The sequence below is a fragment of the Macrotis lagotis genome, chromosome 8 (genome assembly GCF_037893015.1).
Source record: "Macrotis lagotis isolate mMagLag1 chromosome 8, bilby.v1.9.chrom.fasta, whole genome shotgun sequence".
NCBI lineage: Eukaryota > Metazoa > Chordata > Mammalia > Peramelemorphia > Peramelidae > Macrotis > Macrotis lagotis.
The window spans coordinates 193271716-193297351 of NC_133665.1; the positions used below are offsets into that span (position 1 = coordinate 193271716).

The 25636-nt window shown below is 54.3% G+C and overlaps 1 protein-coding gene across 3 annotated transcripts; it reads right to left on the reverse strand.

Moving 5' to 3' along the window:
- On the reverse strand, positions 1-24825 carry ANLN (anillin, actin binding protein). 3 transcript variants are annotated; one of them, XM_074199245.1, is made up of 25 exons: positions 24775-24825; positions 20940-21087; positions 19707-20009; positions 17903-18255; positions 17396-17579; positions 16132-16322; positions 15938-16045; positions 14174-14285; positions 13783-13890; positions 13344-13558; positions 12589-12734; positions 12284-12434; positions 11632-11767; positions 11200-11379; positions 10607-10730; positions 9582-9630; positions 9338-9394; positions 9029-9067; positions 8824-8845; positions 8543-8655; positions 7735-7788; positions 4905-4991; positions 3243-3350; positions 2373-2545; positions 1-1072 (listed from the first exon to the last, which is right to left on the reverse strand). In XM_074199245.1, the coding sequence occupies exons 1-25, from the start codon at positions 24790-24792 to the stop codon at positions 949-951; spliced, it is 3303 nt and encodes a 1100-aa protein (XP_074055346.1). In that variant the 5' UTR covers positions 24793-24825; the 3' UTR covers positions 1-948. The 3 variants fall into 3 exon arrangements, with proteins under 3 accessions (XP_074055346.1, XP_074055349.1, XP_074055348.1); XM_074199248.1 differs by lacking the exon at positions 19707-20009; XM_074199247.1 differs by lacking the exon at positions 7735-7788.
- Between the last annotated feature and the right edge of the window lie 811 nt (positions 24826-25636).

The window sequence follows — 25636 nt, forward strand, 5'->3', positions numbered from 1 at the left end:
ATTTCAGTAAATACATAAAATATATTTTAGGAAAAAATATATTTAAGAAAAACAAGAATTCCAAAGAAATAATATCATATATCAAGAAAACAATAACAGAAATTAGTGTTTTTAAGTGAGAACCAACAGCTTTCGGATTCAGAGAAAATATTCGAAGCCTCTTTAAACGGTGCCCAGCTGAACGACCTGCTTTACATCATCCCAAGGATCACTTTTAGGAACTGCACATATGCCTCAAGTTTTCTGATAAATAATTTTAAAATGCGTGGCACCGCTACCATTCCAGAATGCAAAAAGGAAAGAACACCTTTGGCAAGTAAAGCGTTAGTCCATAGCAGCTTTATAAAAACTGTATCCAAATTCCACAATTCTGGTGACAAGTCACATGTCAGGGCAGTTGGGGGAGAGGGGCATGTGCAAAGTCTAGGGGCTCCCGAAGGACGCAGGCAGGCGGCCTCCTGGGACATGGCCCTGGCACCCCCTAACCAAGTCATCCCAAGTCTTCAGCCTCGTGCCTCTGGGAGGGAAGCAGCTTTTCTGACGAGCCAAGTCTTGATGCAAACAAAGCCTTGCTCACACACCCTTCCTACTACTCACAGGAGCTTCCACAGCAGCAAGGAGGCTGAGCAGAGGCCTTCTCAGGCCTTCGGGGACATCTTCTCCAGACTGCAGCCCCCTTCCCCCACATCGCAAAGAGAACCTCACATGCTGACTTTAGAACAAGACTTAAGACTAACCCCGAGGAATGACCAGGATGGGGAGGTTCAGAAAGACAGGGCACCAAGCCCTCTGCCAAGCTGGCTCACCCACTGCCCGTGGGCACCAAAGGAAAGGTTAGTAGTGACAGGTCTGTGCAGAGAACAGCAAGAGCAAAGTTGAAGACCCTGTGTGTGCATGAACCCCCCCCCCCCACTGGCCTCTGAGCTCACCCCACCCACCCCCAGGGTATCAGGCCTTGCCCACAGGCTTGTAGCAGGCATCGGGTTGCCAGAGGCGTATGTCCACCAGAACCTGGTTCAGTTTCTGCATCCACAGGTCCCGTTCTTCTTTAGTATCAGCAGACAGCCAATTCCTAAGGGGAGAACCGAGAAGGCATCAGCGGGCCCTGCCTGGGTGGGGGCCACCCTCAAGCATGAAGGGCTCCCCATGGTGCAAGAAGGCTCCAAGGTCCCTCCTAGGGTCCTGGCCTGCTCCACCCCCAAGATGCCGATCTCATGTAGCTGATGCTCGGGCACTGCCTCCTCTACACACCAGTTTTCTCTGCTGATGCTGGGGAGGGACCCAGCCCCCGCCTGCCTCCACGGCTTTCCCCATGCAACTGGTCCAACTGTGCTCCCCAAAAAGACAAAGGGAACAGGTTCTGCAGCAGACCTGCAAGGAGCTGGGCTCCAAGGGAAGAACAACAGGCCTGGGGACCCTCTGCCCCCATAAACTACCCCAGCTTCTTCCTGCAGCAGAGGCTTACTTCTTCCACTTGCTCTCCTACCCTGTCATCCTTCCCCACTGGCCATTCCTTCTCTAGAGTAAAGGTCACCTACAGTGGCCGTCCTCTGGCTTCTGGCCTCTTCTTCCAGCCTCACCTTCTGCTCACCCTCTTCCCTCCCCTGGTCTCATTTCTATCTGACCAACCCCTCCCCTCCCCTCCCCTCCCCTCTGCTGGATCTTCATCCAGGTCACCCCCACTCAACGTGGGGCCCCCAAGGCTCCCCTCCTCTTCTCCCCCTCTCCTTTCCTAGCTCCCACGGATACATAAAGGTTATTTAACCAGCTCTAACCTCTCTCCTCCTGGGTCCTTCATCATGGATGTACCAGACACCTCAAACTCCCAACATCCAAACATGACCTTATTATCACTTCACCCACAAAACCTCTTTTCTTCCAAACTTCCCTCTGTCTCCTCCCTTGGGCATCCCCCAGACTGACAGCTCCAACCAGGGTCCTCCTCTCCTATGACCCAGCCTCCAACTCTCCCCATTCCAGCCCATTTTCCATCCAGCCACCCAAGGAATCTTGCTCTTCTAGCTTCTGGCTCCCCCATCTCCTGGAGATCAAAGACTATAAAACCACTTGGAATTCAAGTCCTGCCAGTCTCCCTAACCCTAACCGCCGCTCCCCCCCCCGCTCCTTCAAGCCCCAACCAGATTCACCACCTAGAGGCCGCCTCCCCAAGCCTGTCCTCAGCTCCCTCTCTGCAATACAGCGAGCTCCTCAAAGCAGAGACTGTCTCTGAGGCCGGGTGCTTCATGAAGGCAGCGCCAGCCAGCTGCCAAACAGATGATCACACCTACAGAGAACCAGGAGGTGGGAGCACTAGAAGATTGGGCGCGGGGCAGGGGACTGAGCCGGTCTGCTCCCAGCCAGGCAGGACTCACTTGGTGACACAGAGTGTGTCTCTGCACTGGCTGACCAGGGTTTCTCTGTCATCTTCTCTCTGCGGTCGGACGGTAATCAACTCCAGCGTGTTACGTCGGGCGCAGAATTCTCGGTTGGCAGGCTCTATCTGGCGACTGGTACAGTTGGCCAGGTTGATCCTCCCGAGGGGACCCTTTCAGAGCAACAAAGACAAGCTCTCCACACGAGGGCCCCATTTAAAATGGCACAACTACACGCCAGTTTTCTCTACTGATGCTGGGGAGGGGCCCCCAGCCCCTGCCTTGCCTCCACGGGGAGTACATTAGTCGCCACTACTGAAAAGGTGGTGGTCACTCTAAGAATGCAGGGGCAGCACAGTGGATAAAGCATTGGCCCTGGAGTTGGGAGGAACTGAGTTCAAATCCAGCCTCAGACACTGTTTAGCTAGGTGACCCTGGGCAAATCACTCAACCCCAACTGCCTCACCAAAGGGAAAAAAATAAAAAGAATGCAGGGGCCAGAGTGGGAATGAAACCTGAGACCACGTGATCTTGGGGACCCCAGCCCAATCCCATTCAATGATCCCCTGTCCCCAGGCCTCCAAGCCGAGCTCTGGATGGTTCTCTAGGAGTCACCCCACTCCACTTTCTGTATGTGAATCAACTAAACACTGGAGCCATGGGAGCCCTCCTCAATAAACACTATGGGAGGTGCCTGGCCCTGGAGAGATTCTGGGGGACCTGGCTAGCTGAAGACCACCTCCAGGCTTCATCATCCAAGGCCTCGCCAGCAAGGAGGCAGGTGGGCAAGACCACCAAGTACTCCCCCCTCCCTCTCCCACCCCCAACCCCCCGCTATGCATCTCACCCATGCACAGCAGCCACCATTACCTTTCTTTTCTCATCGTCTGGGTAGGTCCAGTAAGAGATGCAGTTTCCAGAAAGGACACACCACCGCCTGTGCCAAGCTCCAAAGCCACTGACGTCCTCAAATATGGTCTGGAAAAAGGGAACAGCGACAGTGAGCCAGGACAGGAAGGGGACGATGCTGACTGAAGCTTGGTCTACACTGGCTGGTGATACCAGTGGATAAAGCAAGCCACCATGGCGAGACTGGGACACACATGAAGGCTGAGGGACCTGTAGAGTCTAGATGCAGACCGGATCCCTATGAGGGGACCCCTGAGGACACCCACAGTCAAGGATACACAGGCAAACACTAACACACACACACACACACACACGGACACCCACAGTCACACAGACACACAAATTCATCAAGTTAACAAAAGACCAAATAAGGGGGTTGGGCTGCCAGGGTTTTTGCTTTTCCCTGGCTCCATATCCACCCCCTATCCTTGTTTCCCCTTAGAATTCATTGTTTCTGGGGAAGCAGGAAGCCCCACCAACCGGTCCCCCTCCTATGTCCTGGGAGGCCTGGCTGCCCATTCTGGACTAGTGACAACATCAGGAGAGTTGGCCTAAGGCTAAGATCTGTCAGTATGAAGGGACAGGATGGACCCTCAGAGCTCTATGGACATCGCCATTTAAAATGACTCCTTGTTGAAGGTCCGATGGGGGGTCACCCTGGGAAACATGGGTTCCGACTCTTTAATCACAGCTGGCAGCACAAGAAGCCACATGATGGTCTCTGGCTGCTTAAGAAATCCAATCCAGTTGCCAAAGATGCCACAGTAAGATGTTTTTCTTAGAAAAGTAGATTTCAGGGCGGCTAGGTGGGGTAGTGGATAAAGCACCCGCCTTGGAGTCAGGAGTGCCTGGATTCAAATCCGGTCTCAGATACTTAATAATTACCTAGCTGTGTGGCCTTGGGCAAGCCACTTAACCCCATTGCCTTGCAAAAAAAAACTTAAAAAAAGAGAAAGAAAGAAAAAAAAAGTAGATTTCCCGCCCCTCCCCTCCCCTCCCAACCAATTGAAAAGTATGGCTCTCAATTCAGAATATAAAGCTCTCTAAACCAGGACCAGCTTCTGAAATGGGATATCAAAGCCCGTCTCCACCATCTGTCAGGTTCCCTTGTAACTACAAACTTGCAAATCGGATTTGGGGGTGACTCCCCACTCCTCCTACAGCCTCCCCAGAACCTAATGGTCTCTCCATTCTGAAGAGCTTCAGGGCATTTTCTGCTGCCACCACTGACTTCCTATTTATAGATCTACTATCCTGAGACATTCCCTACAGACAGCTTCCAGAATGACAAAGATCCTTAAAAGGAAGCATCTGCCCTCCCCCAGTCACTCTTCCTCCTTCCCTTCCTCCCCTTTCCACTCTTCTTCTCCCTGAGGTTCTGGAATAAGCTCACCCCCATGTCCAGGTTGCCTCCTCCCTTGTCACTGGCTTCCTGATCAAAGCACTGCTTTGGGGAGCTCTCCAGTGGGGGTGTACAGGAAGTGACCCAGGGTCCAGGTCCAGAACCCTGAGGGTCTCCTGCCCCACCCAGTCTTCAGCAGCTTTCATTCATAAGTCAAACAAATCCTAGTAATTTAGATTTTTTAAAAGGAGAGAGAATAAAATCAAGAGGTTTTTACTCACCAGAAAGCCCTTTTCTTCCACAAATGAGTTCACCTGGCACTTAATTTTTAAATAAATATGACCTTCCAAAGGACACAAGAAGGGCACCTATGGAAAGAAAAGTCACTGTAGGAGGCTGGCGCCATGCAGACTGAGACAGGAAGGGGTTGAACCACCAGAGGAGGTCGGGGGGGGCACACTCTTGAGGGGGAGACATCTACTGCCAAGATCTGACCTCTGGCACAAGAAGCAACACGAGGCCTCCTAAGAGAAGCAGGGATTCTACAGAGTGCAACCAAGAAGGACTTTATTTAACACACACTGGCTGGGTCATCTTGCAAAAACCCACCCACAACACGGCCCCCTCTCTAATGCAAGCTGACACCCAGTTTTCTGATGAGGGCCACCATGGTCACTCTTACAAAACATACAGCCCCTCAAGGTCCACCAGAAGGATGGAGCCCGAGGGGCTGCCATGAGCCCCAGGGGAAAACAATGGTCTGTTGGCTGAGGCATCTGGCCGGCCTGCCATCTGAATGTGGGGTCGCTCCCCTCCTTGGTCTCTGGTTTGCCAGAAACTGCAATGCTCCCTAGGCAGCACCAGGAATCCAATCTGACGTCATCTGCACCTCTGCCAGGACATCTACCTCTTCCAGGGTGCCACACTGACAAATTTTCAGTACAAGACCACCAGAGCTGAGGCCCCCTGGCCCCCTCCCTAGCCCTCCCGTGGTTTCTGGCCAAGGTGACTCACTCCAGACTCCCCTTTCTCTGTGCTGACCCCGGGGGATCTCTTTCATTCCACTTCTTCCTGAAAGGTGGGTTAACAGTCTTTACAGCCACGTTCCGGGCCTTGACAAGACTGCTGCCAGCAGAGCTGCACACCCCTTCCAGAGGCAGCCCACCAGTTTCCTTCTCCCAGTTGAGTCCAAGGTCCCCCATCACAGACACTGACCACCCAGTTGCCTGTCCACCACCTTTCTGGTTTTTCCAGGGACTAGTTATAGCCCTCTCCCCTATCAGGAGGTGGCCCTAAAATAAGGTGGATTTGTAGCATTCAAGCATGAAGCCCCTGTCCAGAAGAAAAGGGAGCTCAGAAAAGGTAGGCCAGAGCACCAAGAAGGAAAGTTAGAGAGAGCACCCAGAGGTGGGCTGGGAAGAGGCAAGAGGACTCTTCCCCAAGGACGGACACAGGGGCTTCAAGAAGAAAATGTGGTAGGTAGCACTCTGGAGCATTCCTGTGGAAAGGATCAGACAACGAGCTGGGAAAACAGTGGAGGGCTTTAATCCAAGACACCTCCTGCCGGCCCCGCCCCCATGGCAACAGGCCTAAATTTCATCCCATCTTGGAGGGGTCAGGCATGGGACTGGCAATGAATAGGCCATGCTGGCCGGGAGCAAGCAGGCCACCAGCAGGGAAACCATGGGGTCTGAAACACAATTCTATCTGGGCTTGAAAACTGCTAGCCGGGTCGTCCATCTGGCTGTTCAACTCTCCTTCCGAGAACTCTGTGGGTGGGGGGGGGGGGGGCAACAGTTTGACACAAATGGGAAATGATATGTCCCCTCATACCTTCCAGTTTTCAGGATTAAGTTTTCCGTCTTATTGACAGAAAAGGGGGGGCTGAGGAAGCACCGAACAAGCCTGAACAAAGACTATTCAGTTCTCTGCCTGAGGTCTGTCTTGTCTGTCTGTCTCTCTCTCTCTCTCCTGTCTGTCTCTCTGCTTCTCTCCTTCCCCTCCCTCCTTCTCTCTCTCTGTCTCTCTCTCTCTCCTTGTCTCTGCCTCTCTTGGACTTTTTAAAAGTAAAGAAAACACAATGAATTGTTTTCTGGCACCTGACCAGGACTGGAGCCTGAACTCCTACCCCCAACGGCCCCAAGGCCCTCACTGCAACACAGTAAATCATTAAGTGTGCCAAGAGCAAGTCCCCGTTTCAGTCACACCCAGCTCTCCATGGGCCCTTTGGGATTTTCCTGGCCAACCCCCTGTGGGAGGGGGTCCATCTCCCCCCATAGCACTTCATCACCACCCCATCACAAAAGCATTGATTGTGAGTCAAGCGGCCAGGAGGTGCTGCAGTGGACAGCATGGCGGCCTCGAGGAAGGCAGACTCCTCTTCCTGAGTTCAAATCTAACCCCAGACATTCACTTACTGTATGACCTTGGACAAGCCCTTTCACCTTGTTTGCCTCAGTTTCCTCATCTGTAAAATGAGCTGGTGAAGGAGATGGCAAACCCTCCAGTATCTTTGCCATGAAAACCCCACACAGGGTCCCAGAGAGTAGGACACAACTTAAAAGACTGAAAATTTGACCACTGACCATTCCTAAACACCCACCACTCAACACCCCCATGAAGTGACTCATTGTCAAATGGGCACAAGAGTATATGTTGTAAGTGGGTCACCATAGAGAAGCCTCTCTTTCTCCAGGCTCTTGTATAAAGACCAAACACCAAGAGAAAGGAAATTCTACTCTCCCTCAGGAACTTGAAATTCCACAAGACTATTCTTTATCATTTTTCCGTGATTTGCCAGATCCTGGCAAAGCCTGAGAACATCCTGAAGTGACAAGAGGAGGGGAGAGATCCCACTGCCACATGCATGCACAAGAAGAGCCCATTCTCCTCGCTACAAGAGTCAAGGGGACAGAGAGATGGGAACCCCAACCAAGAACAAAGCATTTGCCAAGAGGCCCGAGGAAGGGTCACTGAGATAAGATTATGAATCACAGGATTTTTTCTTTAAGCTTAACAGGTTAGTGAGGGGAACATGGAACATGCAGCCAAGAGTTAGGGTTGGGTCCTTTCTTTACACTTATTAGTTTTAAGCAAATTAAATATAGCAACCTTTTCCTGGAACATATAACCCAGTAGCTCTCGCTCTTTTACATCATAATTTATCTAAAAGGTGAAAATAAAAAAAAAAAATACCAGCATCACTGCTACTTGTTAAACTAGCTGAAGTTAGTAGAATTTTGTTAAAGGTTTTATCTTTAGAGGTTTCAAGAGGGAAAACCTTTATTGACTGCTTGAAAACAGAAATGTCTTCCATTCCAACTGGCTCTCGCCCCTGTTTTGTGGCCTCCCTCTTCCTGGGGTGAGATGGATGGCTCAGTCAGCCAAAGAGCTGACCAGGTGAGAGGCCCAATGAAACCCGGCTCGTTCCCGGTAAAAATGTGCTCCAGCATTAAAACCCAATGAGCACACTGCTAACATAAGCTCCCCACTTCCCCCCCCAGGAGGCTAGGCATCTGGGACGTTTCTATCTTTTACTGCCAAAGTTCAGGGGAAGGGCTCCCCATGGACCTCAAATCCAGAGCTTAAGGAGGAGTCTTAGACCTCGTGCCTAAGGTGAGGCGGGCTACTGATGGGGACAGGGAACCCCAAGAGCTTGTTCAAGAGGCACAAGGGGGTTCTTCACAATCTTTTGTCAAACATTTCTAAGATCTAGGAAAGACTAATTTACTGAGACTGACCAATGACTTATCAAAATAGACTGAACAAAACATACTTGCGCCTTCTTTCACCTGAGATTTTTAGAACAGCCTTATTGTTTTGAAATGGTGAAACTGCTATTTGGAAAATCAATTTTTTGATCGACTTTTGGGGAAAGAAAAATGAACTTAGACAAACTCAGATTAAAAACATTGGTTACCTTGTCCAAAGCAAATTTGGTGTTTCCTATAGATGACAGCGAAAGTGTGTGAGACCCGACAAGTACAAAACTGCTGGTGCGAACGGCGGGAAGACCCCCCGGGCTTGCCATCACTAGGAGATGAGATACACATTGACATAGGAAGCATGTGTGGGAGGGCCAGGAGGGAGCCCCCCACCCCCACCAGGGGCCCAGCACCCTGCTCTTGCCCCCATTCTGGACAGCCACACACACCTGCCACTCACAGGATTCTGGGGGTCTGGTTTTCCAGACAGACTCACCTGAAGGATGGAGATTGCTTTTCTAAAAAGGAAAGAAAGGGAAGCATGTATTATTTCCTTTTTATGCTCAACTGAAAATAGCAGGTGACCAGAGATGCAAGGCAACAAGACTTTGAAAGGTAATAAAGAACCCATTTTAATGAATACTCTTAACCCAAGAGCCCCTGCCCTCATTCCCACAAAGGATGACGTCAGGGCTACTTACGGTGGTGATGGTCGACAAGATTCGCTTTGGAGTGATGGCCTAGGAGGGAAGTGAGCCAGGGTGAGGCAGACCCCCCAAGGAGCCAGGGGCCAAGGAGGCCCCTCTGTGATTGGAGGAGGGGCTCGCCCTGGGGCTTCTCCTCTGCATGGATGTATGAGGATGTGGGAACGAGTATGCTGGTTGGATGGGGGTGGCGGGTGTGGGGGGAGTGTTGGAGCTGTGGGGGTCTGAGATGACACTTCTTTGCATGACCACACTAACCCCCAGACCCTTGGTCTCCACTGACCTCTTTTCGGCCTGACTCCTTACCTTGGCCTTGGTCGTCTTTCTCTTCTTGTCAGGCCCTGAGGAAGCTTTCCTTTGGACCTACACACAAACACCAGCATTAGCACCAACACTGGGTCTTTAAAAAGGGCCCGGCTTCTTTTTAGGCACGGTGGGGGGGGGGGGGGGGGGAGTGAGCCCAACCCTCACCCACCTAAGCCCCAGAGTAAAGAAAGTATCTGACAGCAGCAACCTCTTAGGATTGCATTAAACAGAACAACCTACTCACCATACTGTAGACTTCAACCTGGATTTCAAAGTCATTGGACACATCTTGCCTAGAAGACAAAGGAAAATGTCAATGAGTGAATGAGTGTTTGGTTCCTCTGTGAAAGTCTAGGGCGAGGAGGTGCCTTGGGGTCACTGAGCTTTGGGGAGCACTCCGGTCCGGCGAACAGCCACAACCGTCTCTGCCCATCGAACCAGGGTTTTCGTCCACAGCCGGGAGGCACTGACCAAAGAAGACACCAGACCAGCCAGTCCTGAGCATCGTCCCCTCTGTGCCAGGAGTCAGAGTGATAGGAAAAGAAGAAGCCAGCCCAGGAGAGAGGGAGAGGAGAGAGGAGGCCAGAGGCCTTTCTTCCTGGGAGCCCTGGCCCCTGCTCATCCTGACTCCCTCATGAACTAGACTCAGGGGTCAGCCACCCTCTCTCCTCCAGTCAGTGTTCTCCAGTGGCAAGACAAAGGTCAGGAGGCCCGGATGACCTGGCTCAAGCTCTAAGCTGCCCACACCTGCTTCAGCCACCCTCGTGGGTGGGGAAACAGCTGCCTTCACCTGCCCATCAAGCGGCAGCAGTCCCCTTGTTCCCACCTCACCGCTGGGTTCCCATGGAGCTTCCTGGAGCCAGACTTCCAGAACACACTTTGGCTCAAGGAAGACAGATAGGTCAGAAATAACCTCGGGTGGACTTCTCAACTTTATATTTTTTTTTAGGTTTTTTTCCAAGGCAAATGGGGTTAAGTGACTTGCCCAAGGACACACAGCTATTCAGTGTCTGAGACCGGATTTGAACCCAGGTACTCCTGACTCAAGGGCTGGTGCTTTATCCACTGCACCACCTAGCCGCCCCTCGGGTGGACTTCTCAATCAACTCTATGTTTTGGGGCCAGAAGCTCTAGCTCCTAGAGCCGGTCAGTTCCTTGACCTACCACACTGAGATTCCCCCAACATGCTATGGTTTCACAGCTACAGAAAAGGGCCCTCCAGGGTGGAGGCGTCAGCTCCCCTGACAATCCACCACTCCCCAGACTTACAGCGTAAATGTGGTGGTGAAAGTTAGAGCGTCTCCTGTCAGAGACTCCGCGGTGCTCGCCAAAGGCGTTGCCACCATATTCTCAGCTCCCGCTTTCAGCATAATTAAGAAGTAATTTGTTGCCTCTGAAGAACACAAGACACCTAGATCAGAGGTGAGCACTACCATACGTAGGCTCGGTGCCTCAGCCAGGCAGTAAGCGCTTGAGGGTGAAGCCAGCAGCCGTTCTGGTTGAGCTCATGCAGCAAGGTCAAGGGATCAGCCTCAGACCCTTAGGAGTCAGACCCTAGGACCCATTATCTCCAAAGGCCCAAGGACCATCTGCTCCCAGACCCAAATGAAGGGGTGCATGCAAGAATCCTCCCCCCGCCCTAATCTCTCCTAGTGACCCAAGGTGTCCGTGGCCCAAACGATGGTACAGGAGAGGAGGCTGCTCGTTTACTAAAACAGCTGTTAAAGCCACAGGTCCCTGAAAACCTGCCTTGGCCCAGAAAACTGCACCCCCCCCCCCCCGGTAGCTTCATCCAGGTCTGTGGCCATCTACGGGGGATTGGAGGGTGAGGGATAGCCCCTGCCCCAATGCCAATATCCTACCTGCTCTCTGAGCTGGGTCACAGACAAAGTCGGCTTTCAGAGGCAGTCGGAACTCAGAGAGCGCGATGGAGCCCCTTGACGGTGCCAGCTCACTGGATGTGGGGCTGGGGCGGAGTCGTCGCTGGGGTCCCTCCGCCTTCAGTTTATTTAGCTCTTCTATCAAAGCTGTTCTCTTCTCGGCTGTATCAAAACAGAGAAAAGCCCCAACTCTTTCAAAAGGGGCAGAGCCTCCCTGGCAGGCTCCCCCCACAATCTCATCCATGCAGAATGACAGAAGCCCCCTTCACTGGCCCCCTTCAGAGAGGGGAACAACTTTCACAAATCTTCCAGGTGCAGAAGTTCTACCTTAGAAAAGATCAGGTCTGAACCAGAGAGGGAGAAAAGTCCACTATGCCCACCCATGCCCACCGTGCCCATCCCCTGCCCCCGTACTTGCGATCAGGAGGAGTCTCTCGGCCTCAGCCTCTTCCAGGGAGCCCTTCCCGTGCTCGCCGTCGATGCAGCAGTTCAGAGCCTGGCTGGCCTGATGGATGACCGTCTGCTGCAGGTTGATCTCATTGTTCAGCTCCTGAGAAGCCAAGGTCAGAAAGGGGGGAGGAAGCTGGAGGAGTGCTGGACCAGAACCATGCTGGAATTGAGGTCTTGTTAAGATCCAGCAGCCAGGACTGCATGGGCTAATGAGGCTCTGGACCCAGCAGAGGCTCGAGAAGCTCTGGGGAAGGGTCAGAGAGGGGACCCACACATGCCACCTCCATGTGGGCACACACCATACACAATGCACATAGACATGTGTACACACAACCACATATATTACACACCACACAAGTGCAAGTGCACACACACACACACGAACATAAACATTCTCTTTCACTCACACTCTCTCATACACACACTCATTCTTACACTCACACACCCACTCACATATAGACTCTCTCTCTCTCTCACACATACACACACACACATACTTTCTCATATTCACACACACACACACACACACACACACACACACACGCGCGCACGCCCCTCCACTCCAGCTTAGGGCCAGCTCCAGAATGCTCCACCTCTCCCAGAAAACAGAACCAACCTGGATCTTCTGCTTGATGTTCACCTGGCCAGAGGGGGCCCCGTTTTTCCTCTCTTCTAGTTTGGAGGAGACGTCTTCTTTACGAACAATCACCTGCTTGATGGAAGGGCGCTCAGTCCCTTTGAACCTCTGGGAGCGGTAAGCATCAATGCTGTGGAGAAGGTAGGGGTAGGGTCTTGCCAGCAGCCACCACCCCCCCCCCACCTTGCAGGGTTCCAGAGTGCCAGACGGCCACTGCTCAGGGAGGATCTGTGGCACGAGCCGTCCCTCTCCATTCCCCAACAAGACTGGCCTTCTCCCTTCACCTGTAGGGAAGATCTCTGTCTCCAGAGCCGATGCTGTCCTCTGACTCTGCTCTTGGAACCCCGGTCCTTTGAAATTTTCCAGGCTTTGGGCTGTCCTCACTAACATCACTTTCTTTGACTTCCAGACTAGGCGAGGAAGCACACACCTGAGAAAGAGCACAAGAGATGGCAATGAACCTCGAACACAGCTCAAACTCCAGCTGAAGGAGTCTGTTCACAGAACAATCAGCTCTTTTCTATCCTTCCCAACAAAGGCCAGTTCCCCAAAGTTGACTTCCTAAGATAAGCAGCAATGGAACAGGCAAACTATTTTTTTAATATTCTATTTAAACTTTTCCCCAGCTCCATGCAAAAGAAAGTGTCCACATTTCCTTCCAAATCCTTGAGTTCAAATTCTCCCCCCAATGAGAAAGCAAGTTAAAAATGTATAGCCCAGAAACTCATTACAGTCAGGATGTAAAAGTAGACAGAACCCCCACCCCACCACCAACAGAGAAACCTCAAGAAAAATAAAGTGAAGAAAAAACAATTTCCTTTCTAGAGAATACTCCCTATTCCGGGAAATATTCAGAGCTGGATAGAAACTGAGGCAAAATTGGCTCTGAAAATTTGGGGAAAAGGTGGTGTCAGCAGCAGGGAGAGGAAGCGCCACCCGGTCCAGGGGCGTCCTTGTCCCCGGCCCCCACATGTCGTGCCAGTGGTCTTGCTCTGGGTGGCCCTGACCACTCCCACTTCTCCACCTCAGGATTACTCACGTTCACTGTCTCTGAAAACGGGGTCAGCAAAGACATGGAGGAAATGTTCAGGGAGTCCTCCGGTTCACCATGGCTGTCTGTGTCCTCACTGCTTTCCCGGGGCTCCGGACCCTCATCATTCTCTTCCAAGACACCACTGAAGATGTCATTGATGACTTTGGAGCTGTTGAGAATCTCTCTGTCGGCCACGCTTCTCTCCCCCTCAAGTACCTCTTCTAGAAAGAAAAGAGCCAGAGACTTCAAGACTGAGGCGTGACACCACTGGCACAGGACAGGTGGCCGAGAACAGCCAAGGACACTGGCCAAGGAAGGCTGCCTCTGCTCTAGAGTTCCCACAAGACACAACCAATGCCGGTGCCCTTGGCTCCCAGAAGATCTCTGCAGAAGCCACTCCACCAGTCCCCCACAGACCCCCAAGAGGAAATGTGGCTCCACGGACCTGTCTGCTCCTTAGCCTGAGGGTCCAAAGGGACTTTGGGGGATTTTTCCTCTAAGAACAGGGTTATTTTCAAAGGACTAGATGTGGTCATTTCGCTTTCAGGAACGCCTAGAAAACATGAGAGAAGAGATATCAACCTCATGTCCACACGCAAGTTTTCAAATGGAAAAAAATGCCAAAAGCCCAAAGATTTGGCTTAAACTTTACCATCTAAGTCCAACTTCCTCGTTCTAAAATCTTTCAAAATAACTCAGATACCCTTGAGGGTTTGCAGAGCCCTTAGCAGACACGCTCTCTCAGGCTCTACCTCAATTCACGTGTGTGCATGTAGTAAAGAGGCTCTAATGCCACCATAGATCCAGGGCCAGTCCATCCGGGCAAGGACACTCACCCACAGGCTGGGTGACGCTGGGAGACTTTATGGGTGTTGGAGATTCCGGAGCCTGTTCCTTCTGGGCAGCAGCCTGTCCTTTTCCTGATAAACCATTCTGGCGTGGGACTTCCTGTGGAAGATGAAACATGCTTAGAGAAGTTCAGCCACAGTCACAGTTTCAGTCAGCGCCATCTCCTAAATATGAAGTCGATGCCGACAGAAGTCATCTACAGCAAAGTCCAGACCCCCCTCTGGAGGCCCCGAATTTGGGGCAGGGGGGAAGAGTGACATCTTTATTTTCACTAGTCTGAACTTAGCATTTCCTTCGTTCATTAAAAGGGCCATTGGAGGCTCCAATAGACCGACTGTTCGCCCAAGGCATCCATGACCAGGCACACCACACACACGTGCAAGCCAACAACTTTCTGATTATTTCCCTATCAGTCCTAAACTGACCTTCTCCCCTGTGTCTCTCCCACATCTTTTGGTTGAGCTACAAAGAGTCTACAGGGAGCTGACCACCAGCTCCTTGCCCCAGGCAGGGCTTGGTCCACATGCTCCCACAACAGCTTCTCAAATCTTCCTCTTCTGGCCAGAAGGTGGCAGGAGGGCTCATAGCAACCCAGTATTGACCATCAGACACTACACTCACCCAATACCTGCTCCTCAATGGAGCCCAAGGTACCCCCACTGTCTAGGTCTTTGAGTCCCATCTCCCAAAACAGCCCCACATCTTTCTTCTCCATCTCCACACCACCCCCATCCCAGGCCCCTGTGCCCTCCAAGCTATGTCACTGGTCCACCCCAGGTCTTCTGCACACAGCCCTACTCCTTCCCCTCCATCTTCAGGACTACCAAGAAGCAGGGATAACACCCCAGGAGATTAGTCTGTAACTCTCTTTCTCACAGGACAGCTGAGAAAGAAAGCTTTACTCCCAGGGGCGGCCATTCTGCCCACCGTGGCCCCTCTGGAGTAGACACACATTGCCCACTGGTGCCATCTCCACATATCCCTCCAAGAATCTAGGGGTTGCCAAGGCACCAGGAAGCCCCCGAGCAAGAGGGAGGAGTCCAATAAACAAGAAGAGAACAAAAACTGATCCTACCCTCTGACCCAGCAATTCCAATTCTAGGTCTCTACCCAGAAGAAATCATAAAAACCAAGAAAAGTCCCCCATGTTCCAAAATCTCCACTGCAACTTTTTGTAGAGGCAAAGAATTGGAAACTGAGAAGATACCCCTCAATTGGGGAATGGCTGGGGGGTGGTCTATGTATGTGATGGACCCCCTAGTGTTCTCAAAGAAACCATGAGTGGTCAGACCCTAGAGAAGCATGGAAGGAATTAGAGGAAATGATATTGAGTGGAGGCAGCAGGACCAAGAGAACAGCGTGCAGGTGAGCGGCATTGTGCGCTGTCAACCTGGAGGCTGCGGCTCCTCTTGGCAGTCCAGAGAAGGAAACAAACTGAGCCAGACCCTACAGAATTTCAACAAACCTACATTCACTTTTTAAACATGTCTCTTCTGTTTCTCTTTCCTATCTCCTGATTTCTTTCTTTTCCCTTAATCTAGACTCCTCACACCAGAAATGGATAATGGGTAAATGTGTTTAAACACAGAAGCACACATACAATATTCACCAGACTGTTCGCCACCGAGGGGAGGGGGTGGGAGGGGGGAGGGGAAGGCAATTTTTTAAAAAAGTAAAGACTGGAGAGCTCCCTGTAGCCAGACACTCAGCATCAGCCCCACAGCTCTCTGGGCCACCACCTCATCTCTCACCTCTGTGGCTTCGGTCAGCTTCTTCCTGGTGCCTCCTCCTCGCTCCACTGTCCACAGGTTGCCCTTGTCCAGACGGCCACGGAGACTAGCGAGCTCTTTCTCTCGTTCCTAAATTCATATCAGACACCCTTAGAGCCGGGCATCCACAGTCCGGCCCCCCCGCCCCCCCCACACCTCCTGCCTCTCTGATCTACCTGCTTGAGCTGCTGGCTGAAGGTGGTGGAGGAGGGCGCTGCCTTCTGCTTCAACAGCCTCTCCTGAAGGGCCTTTGTGGTAGGGGTAACCACAGGAGCTCGAGGGGCGGTCGGAGCTGCAGGGCTCGCTCTGCTGTACTCCTGGCAACGTTCCCCAAAACGCTCCAGGAAAGGTTTGATGCCGGCTCCCCCTGCACGTACAACAGGAAACCCACCAGGTGAGGATGGCAGAGGAGGCCAGGCAGCAGCTCCCCCCGAGCCAGCCTGAGCAGTGCCCCCCCCCAAAAAGAGGTCCCGCCTTCCCCCACATACCAGGCAGGAGGCTGCCAAGGACAAAAACCCTGAGCCCCTACCCCCCAAACAATAGAGGAGTGTGCCGCTGGAGACCTCTTGGAAATAACATCTTTCAAAAGGACTGGATCCCCTCGACTCCTCAGAAATTCATCTCTCCCAACTCACTCGAGGCTACTGGCCACATAAGGTGCGCAGTCCACAGCAGCTAACCATCCCTTCCCTTCCCAGGCTCAGTGAAAGACCAAACTAAAGCACATCTATTGGTCCATCACCTGCTGTCTGAGCATTGCCGCCAGATGGGGTAGGGGATGGTGGAGGACCCTAAGTACCCAGGGTCAAATCCAGTCTCAATCCCTGGGCAAGTCATTTGGCCTGTCTGCCTCAGTCTCCTCAAGTATAAAATGGGGGGTTAGCAATGGCAGTGCCCTCCCAGACTAGCTGGGACAACCGAGGGTCAGTTTTAATAAAGCAGCTTCTAACCCTTCAACCACAAAACAACACATACCCTACACACACACACACACACACACACACACACACACACACACGTACCCCAGCACAGAAGAGCCGGTGCTCCTGCCTGGTCTTTCCTTGCACAGGATTCTGTCTGTACAGCAGACACACACTCAGACACATCTGAGCACACACACAAATCTGGGGAGGTCCTGTTGTAAGCCAGAGTCCCCTCCCTGCATCCTGGGAAGTGGTGACCCCCAGGGACACTGAAGGGTCCTTTAACCTTCCACTCTGAAAGTCCTCTCTCTACCAGAGGCGCAATTTGAACCCGGGGCTGAGCTCACTAGAACAGACTCGATCACCCCAGGACCTCAGCAGTAGGCTAACCCTGGGGCTTCTGCCCAGTCTGTCTGTCCATTCACTGACTGATCATTTCTAAGAACGCCTTCAGTTGTGACACAAGAATTGCCTGCCCACCCCTTCATCCCTCTCCCCAGTTGTGAGGCATCATCACCTGGTGTGGCAGCCTGGGGCTGTTCTTTCGGAGGAGGCCCCCCAGTTGGCCTCGACGGGTCAGGCTTCACCGGTGCACTTTGCTGAGGAGGGTTCTCAGGGCGCGGCTGTGGGATCTGCCCCTTCCCAGGTGCGGGGCTGCTGGGAGGGGTTCTGCAGGATTTTTCTGGGGAAGGAGCAACTTCCTGAAAAAATCAAGTATAGGTGAGGCTTGCCCTGGGCCGAGTCCCTTAGAGTTCTGGCAGACGAGCTGGGTCCTCTTCGTTTCTAGGACACCATCCCCATGACAGCCGCCCCAGGACCCTCCTACCCAGAGGAGGGCATGTCAAACATCGCACTTCGCTTGGGTCTCAAGGTTCCCTGCCCCCTTAATCCCCTCCCAACTTGGCCAAGCTCTCTTCTGTCCCTGGCATTGTCCTTCCCTGTGACCGTTCCTCAGATTTACACCCAATGATGCAAAAGTGGGATGAATCACTGACTGGCCCCCCACTCACCAAGCCACACTCACCCGAGGGCTGCCACAGGCCACCAGCCGATTCCGAGAGGCCTCGTCCGAGCCGGCCGCCGCGGCCCCTGGATCCAGGCGGGAGCAGCCGGGCGCTCTCTGGCCAACAGAGCGGCTATTGATGGGAGCAGATGCTCCTGTGGAGGAGGAAGCTGGGGACAAACAAGTTGTACCAGGCTGCTCTTGGCCACGGCTGGGTTTTGCAGATGGACGGCTGAGGTCATCTTCCCAGGAACAAATGGTGGCAGCAAGGTCGGCCAAGCGGCCCCTTCTCCCAAGTGGGGCGGCTGTGGGCGCATCTGCACGGGGGACAGGGGCCGGACAGGGGGCCGGGCAGGGGTCCTCAAGGACACCATCTGAAAGGAGACAAAGAGCATGGTCCAGGAGGTGCCCAACCAACAGGCCTGTGCCTCTGCTGTTCCTCCCCATGCTCCCACACCCCCCTCTATGCCAGTTCTATGGCCCCCTCATGCCAGCTTCAAACACAGACCGGCTTGGAGCCCTTAGAGTGTGTGTCCTTTCCCTGGCTCTCTCCTGCCTAAGGGCCTTTGACCCAGCTAGGCCCCAAGCCAGGGGTGCCAGCCCTCCCCACCTCTATCTCAGAAAATCCCTTAAACCTTCAAGACGCCATCTTCTGATCTCCCTCCACTGACCCGAATCTCTTATGCGCACAGGGGTCCCTACACTAGACTTGAATAGCACGAGCCTGGACAATCAATTAGATTGGCTGTGACTCAAGGTCCCGCCTTCCCAGGGCCCCCCCTGCATCATCTCGTATCCTCAGGGCTCAACAGGAAGACTCAGCTGAGATCCCAAAGTGTGGGGAGGCAGCGCCAGAAGCAGCTGGTCAACTGTGATCTCTGGCCAGAAGTCCCCTGAGGCCCCAAGAAATGCTAAAAGGCATCTCCCCCTATGAAGCTCCCAAGCAAAGCGGGAGGTGGCAGGGCTGACACTACTCCTCAAGGGGCAATGGATACTCCACAGGACTAGGTCACAAGGCCCCCACACTCTCCCACTTGGGCAAATCATCCCCCTTCTGTCTCTTTTCTCTCCTTTTTTTGAGATGTGGGGGTTGAAAGAGATGACCACTCGGGATACAGCCTCAGTGACCTGATCTGCCTAGGAGATCATCTCCACCCTAAAGAGGACAGCTTTCCCAAACCCAGAATGGAAGAAGAAAAAAAAAGCAGGCCCATGGCTGCAGCAGGCTTAGCTACCAAGGAGCGGTGTGGAGGCTTTCCAGAGCTCTGAGGGGGAACTCCCCTGAAAATGAAGGACCAGCCTCCATGCCCCTTGAGGTCCCTTACAACTTCCAGAACAATGGTCCCAAGGCCAGGGAGGTCAGTGTATAACCCAGGGCTCTCAGCCTCCCTGAGGGGCAAAGTCACTTCATGGACCCCAAAACCTACAGCGGCTGCCACGGGCAGGATCCCCCACCTCCTCAGGCATAAGACAGCAATGGCTTAGTGAAAGGCAAAGCCACCCAGGATGGCGGCAGGCTCTCCTGCTCGGGCAGCCTAGGGCACCCATTCTTATCAAAGGGATTCCAGTTCCGGTCCAGAACCTGACCCTGACCCCAGCCTCCTCATCTGGGACACATGGGTAGCTTTCTACACCTGAGAGCTGGTGGTGGCATCCCCACCGGCAACTCTTTGCAAAGTGGATGTATGAAGGGTCCCATTCTGGCCTCAAACCCCAAGCTACCTCTAGTGGAGACTCTCCTGAAAGAGCCCGACTAGGGAGGCTGGTGTGAAGAAGAGGGTTGGGGCCAGGAGGGAAGAGCAGGGTCCCCAGGGGCCGGGCGTACCGTCACTATCCCAGCCGCGACGCTGCTGCACCAGTCTCTGCATGCGAGTTTTAACAGAAGAGGCCATGGGCACTTCTGTTTTGGCAATCTGGAATTCCGCCTCCCCTCCCAGGGGCCGGGGCTCCTCCAGGGGAGCACCAGTCACAGGCGGTGTCAGAGGCTGGGCCTGGGCAGAAAGGTGCTTTGGAGAACAAGAATCTGCAGCATGGGAATCCGCCGGCTGTTGATTTTCCAGGCTAGAAGCGGGTGCTTCAGCGTGGTCTGAACAGGGTCGCTTCGAGGGGGATGGCTTTGGACGGCTTTCTAGATGGCAAATCAAACTTAGTTTTGAAAAACCCCGTTTCTGGACTGGCTCTCTTTCCTGTGAATTCTCATCTGGCACTTTGAAGGGAGCAGAATGCTCTGCAGAAGCTCTCCCTCTAATCGTAACTCTTCATGTCCCCACTTAACAGGTGAGGAAACCAAGGCTGAACAGTTCAGTGACTTGCCCAAGGTCACACAGCTACTAAAGGTCAAGAAATTCTCCCAGGTTGGATCTGCCTGAGAACTACAGTTTGACCTATGCAAATTCGTAACTCTTCTCCCCTTCTGCCCCCCCCCCAGCCTGAGGCCTGGCCCACAGTGTCTGGGGACCTCTCCCCTTCAGGCCCTTCTCCAGACTGGCCACCTCCCTCAGGTCATGGCCTCTGGCTGTCTCCTGGCTGATAAACACTCATTTACCAAGGAAGTTGCCACAATCACTTCCCTAAGCTACAGGGCCCGCCTCCTACCTGCTCCAGACCAAGCTTCCAACCATGGGCTGAGAGGAAAAGGCAAACTCCCTAATCTGGGGGTTGATTCCCTCCCACCCACCCTCACGCCCCCTGGCCTATCAGCCACTGGCCAAAGCTGATGTCACCTCCAGTCCCTAAGCCTTTATCCAGGTCAGTCTCTTCTCATCTCTACCTGGAAATCCTCCCCAGTTCTACTTCAGAAACCACTTCTTCCACTATACTGTCCCTGTTCCTCCCCCAAGTCCCATGTTACACATGGGTACCTGCCCACCCTCCATCCCTCTATGGGTACAAGCTTCCAGAGGGCAGGGGATGGTGTTAAAAAAGCATCCTCTCCCCATCATCTGCCTCCAAACAGTAGAATCTTAAGAAACACCCAGGGCTATCACTTAACTAAGGTTGTGCAGCTGTCCCTGTTCTGACAAGGGAAGCTGAGGGTACGGCCCACCCAGGACTTTACCTTCCCCCTCTCTTGGGGGCAGCTGGTTGTTGGTTTCAGTAAGCGGCTCCCTCGGTCTCTTGGTCAGGGCCCTGCCGGCCGCCTTAGGTCGCTCAGCCATTTTTTTCTGAAGGTTCTCTCGTCTGGCCCGAGTCCGTTCAAGGAGTTTCTGAGGAATCAATTCAATAAATGGTCAGGAAAGGACAAGGCCAAAGAATCCCCCAGAGTCTGCAAAAGACCCCAGGCTGGTGAATAAACCCAATCTGTATTTCTGAAACCAGACCCAGATTCCCAGATACCCCAGGAGACCCTCAAAGGGGCAGAAGAGGCAAAACTGTTGTGTTTAAACCTAGATGAGTCCCATGATGATCCCCATTAGATGATCTAATAAAAACTGAAGGGCAACCCTGGGAAGTCTATCAACAGGTACTAAGCTCCTACTGTGCATAGCCCCAAGTGATCATCCCTGCCCTCGAGGAGCCCACAGTCTACTGGGGAGCCCCCATTCAAACCAATGTTCTCAAACAAAGTGCCCAGGAGATCATGAATGGGGAAAAGATCCTGATACTAAGCAGCTGGAAGGCAGTAATCAGTCAGGGAGTGAGGTGTAATGGGCCTGCCTGGGAAGATCTTTCAAGGTCAACCAGAACATTTGGTGTTTACTCCTGAAGACTACAGGAGTCACTGGGCTTTATGGGGGAATAGGGAATGGTCAGACATCTGCTTTAGGAAAATGACTTTGGAGCTGGGGGAGACTGGAGGCAGGCAGACCCCTCTCCTCCCCAGCAGATATTCCACTAGCCCAGGCCTGCCCCAGGGTGGGGACTGAGGGTGAGGACGCCGGAGGAAGAAGAGGGAGGGAGGGCTGGAGGAGAAAGAGGAATCCCAGAAGAATGAGTCCTCTGGCTTAGTGGAGCGAGCTCTGGAACCTGGGAAAGGTTCAGAACCCTTTCCCCCTTGTGATTTTCCTCACTTTGTCCACCTGAGCTGACCAGCTTCCCTCCCTTCTGTCAAACCCTGGACCAATCATGAGGAAGGCTTCACTTGAGCTGGCCATCCTCAACTGGGCTGAGAAGAGTAGCTGGGAAACAAACCCTGGGGAGTGGGAGCAATAAGGAATTCTGACTCTCCCACCCAACAAGAGCTCATCTCCATAATGAATGAAGATCCAAGGCTGAACAGAGGGAGTGAAGGCTCCTGGGATGCTCCTCATCAACCCTGAAGAACTGTGGTCTGTGGACAAGCCCAGGTGGCTGTGGGGCAGTGCTCTGGGCAAAGTCCTGGCCAGGAGAAGCAAGACCACCAAGACAAAATGTAGGAAATAGGAAGAAAGTTGCCTTTGACCTGGCTCAGCCCAGGAGCCACCCAACGACCCAAATCACTGACTCCATCAACTTGACCATGCAGTGTCTTTGCAGAAACCATGGAGGGAAAAGATGAAGTTCAAACTTTTGAATGAAGCTCATTTTTAACCCAACCCCCACCCCCACTGCTGGCCCAACCCCAAGAAACAGCCTTCACACAGCAGGAGCCTAATCAGTGTCGAGTCTCTTCCCCTTACTAGGAAAGGTCCACATTCCAGTCTTTTCAGTTGGAAAATTTCTGGCAGTTTCTCATTACTGTGTGCAGTGTCATATTGAAAGAATGTGACTTTGCCCAACTGTTCCTGTGGAGGGCCCGGGGAGGCCATGCCCAGGCTGCAGCAGGGCTCTACAGGCCTCTGACTCATCTTTGGCAAAAGCCAAGAAAAGGAGAATTGAGAAAAGGGAAGTGAGGACCTGCCTGCCCCACCCTTCTCCAGCCCCTGCCCTTGCCCTAGCCCCAGTCCTAGCCCCTGCCCCTGCCTAACCACTAACTACACATGTATTTGGTCATCAGGGTGACAGCCTGGATTTCAGACTTTTGGAGAAGAAGGGAAGGAGGAGGTGGAGAGGGTGGAGGGTTGGTAGGTCTCAAGATGGTGGAGTCATTCCACAAAAAGGATTTGAATCTAGCCGTTAGCAGCCTCAAAGATGGACTGGGTCCAAGGAGTGTGTGGTATCATTCCTTACCTAGTAAGGAAAATTGCTCAAGGCTGTTTATGCAAACAGAACAACTGTTCCCAAGTCACACATACAAGTGAGACCGTCAGCTACAAACATAATTAACTGCTCTCAAATGTTCACTCACTATCTGAACTCGTCTGCCCAATCACCTGTTGGCCTCTGTGGGTAGCCCTGGTTCTCTACCCACCTTCTGTGGTGTCCCTTCCTCCTGGCCTTGTTCTCCTGGCCTTTTCTTTGCTCTCTCAGTCCAAAGCTCTTATCATCCCAGGGCTGGCCCCCTCACTACCCTGGTGCAGGCCCATTACCATGGCCTCGAGTTCCAATCTGTCCTTGACCCAGCTGTTGAACTGACTGAATCACTACTCATTCAATAAAGCCCCAATTCCTCCAAGGTCAAATATAAAATCCTATTTGACTCTTAAAACCCTGCCTTTCCCAGCTTTCTGTGGACTCTAACCCAGGCAGGTGGGCATCCTTCCAGCTCCCAACTCGGGCATTTTCAAGGGCTGCCTTCCCCCATGCCATGCCCCTTCCTCCTTCCCTAGCTTCTGCGGGCTTCTCTCGGGTCACAGTTCAAGCCCCACCTTCTGGGTGAAGTCTGTCCTAGAGCCGCTTCAATCCCCATCCCTTCCTGGAGACCATCCTCAATCTCATATCCTCCAGTGTGTGTTCTCTCTCATTAGCCTGGTTGCTCCGGGCAGACGGGGACTGTTTTCCTGCTTGCCTCGGTATCCCCGGGACCTGGCATAACTCATGCCTGGTGACTAGACTCTTTGACCTGAGTCACAACACAAACAGCTGCCAATTCTGCTTCGACACTAACTCCCCTCAGGCCTGGGTCTTTAATCCCAAACCAGGTTCCCCCTGGTTAAGAAAGGCCTTCGTTATCTCTTCAAGAACTTTCTGATTCCTCTTTCCTCCCTCCGATGTTTTCCTACACCAGTCAAAAACCTTCTTAAAGTACACAAGCCTCAGCTTGGTGAAGCCTCAATGATTCCTTATTATCCAAAGATTAAAATAGGGCCCCTTGCCCTTTCACTCGTCACTGAACACTCGTTCTGAATGGGGGGAGACTTGGCAGCTCAGAGCTGGGAAGGGAAGGGAGCCAAAGGGGGCCCAGCTTCCAGTGGGGCAAGGGGCCCCAGGGCGAAGGGGGAGGGGTGGCAAGGCCGGGCAGGGAATCTGGGGGGAGTGCCCACGCCTGGCTGGGCAGAGGGTAGGCTCCACCGTGACCGGATGAAGGAGCCCCTGGTGCACAACGAGTGCCCAGCAAGCCCTGCCTTCGCCCGCTCCAGGCCCGAGAGAATACTTCCTCGCCCACTTCTCAGTGGGCACCTCTGCCAGGCGTGGAGCTGGAGAAGGGCACATGGTGCCCCCGGCTCAATCCCGCACCCCACCCCCTTTACAGAGGAGGAAACAGGCCTAGGAGGCGGCGCCGCTCGCCGATGCCCCCTTCGTGCCCCATCCGCCTGCGGGCTCCGTGCACGGGTGCCCACTGTGGGCACGGGCACTCAGAAACACCCCCCCCGCGAACGCGCTCACCCACAAAGCGCTGGGGGGCTCCCTTCGCTGTTCGGTCGCCCCACTCGTGGGCATCGCGGGCGCGGCCGGCCCCGACGGGGAGGGTCCCCGCTCCGGGCTGCCCCCCGGGAGGGCCGGGGCCCCGCGCAGCCCCCGCCGCGACGCCCAGCAAAGCCCCCCAACTCCCGCCTCGGGGGCAGGAGGGCGGGCCCGGCGGGGGGCCCTGCCGGAGGGGCCCAGGACCCCCCCCCCCCCGGCGCCGGCGCCGCGCCCCTCCCCCGGGGGCTCACCTCGGTGAAGGGGTCCATGGCCGGGCCTCGGGCTGGGCCGAGAGGAGGGGGCCGGGGGGCCGCGGGCAGGCCGGGGTGCGGGGAGGCCGGGTGCGGGGAGGCCGGGCGCGGGGAGGCCGGGCGCGGGGAGGCCGGGGTGCGGGGAGGCCGGGTGCGGGGAGACCGGGGTGCGGGAAGGCCGGGGTGCGGGAAGGCCGGGGTCCGCTCCGCTCCGCTCTGCCGCCGCCCGGCTGCCGTTCAAATTTGAATTTCAGCGCCCCGGAACTGCGCCTGCGCGCGAGGGGGCGTGTCCCGGCGTCCCCGGGCGCCGGCGTGCTCACGTGACACCCTCCCCGGCCCGGAGGGAAGCACCGCGCCTGCGCCCCGCGGCCCGCCCCGCCGCGCCTGCGCCCCGAGGCCGCCCCGCCGCGCCTGCGCCCCGAGGCCGCCCCGCCGCGCCTGCGCCCCGAGGCCGCCCCGCCCCCTTCCGCCTTCTCGGGTCTCTGCCCCGCCCGGCCCGTTGGGCTCCCCCCGCGCCCCGCGGCCTCCTCCCCTTTCGGGCCTGCCGGGGTCTCCTCCGGGCCCCCTCGAGCCCCAGTTTCCCGATCTGAGAAAGGCCCCAGGCCCGGGCGATGGCTCCAGGGCCCCCCACTCCCCACAACCACGGCCCCGGCTTTGGGGGCCCCTTGGGGGAGGGTGGAGCCTGCAAAGATGAGGGGCAGCGCCCCCGGAGAAGCGAAGGCCCGGGGCCGCCCGCCCGCGCGGCCGGGCCACCCCTTGCTGGGGGTGGTCAGGAGGCCGCAGCCCGGGGCTCGGAGGCCGCAAGATCTGGATTCAAATCCAGCCTCAGACGCTCAGAGCTCGGTGACCCCCAGCAAGTCAC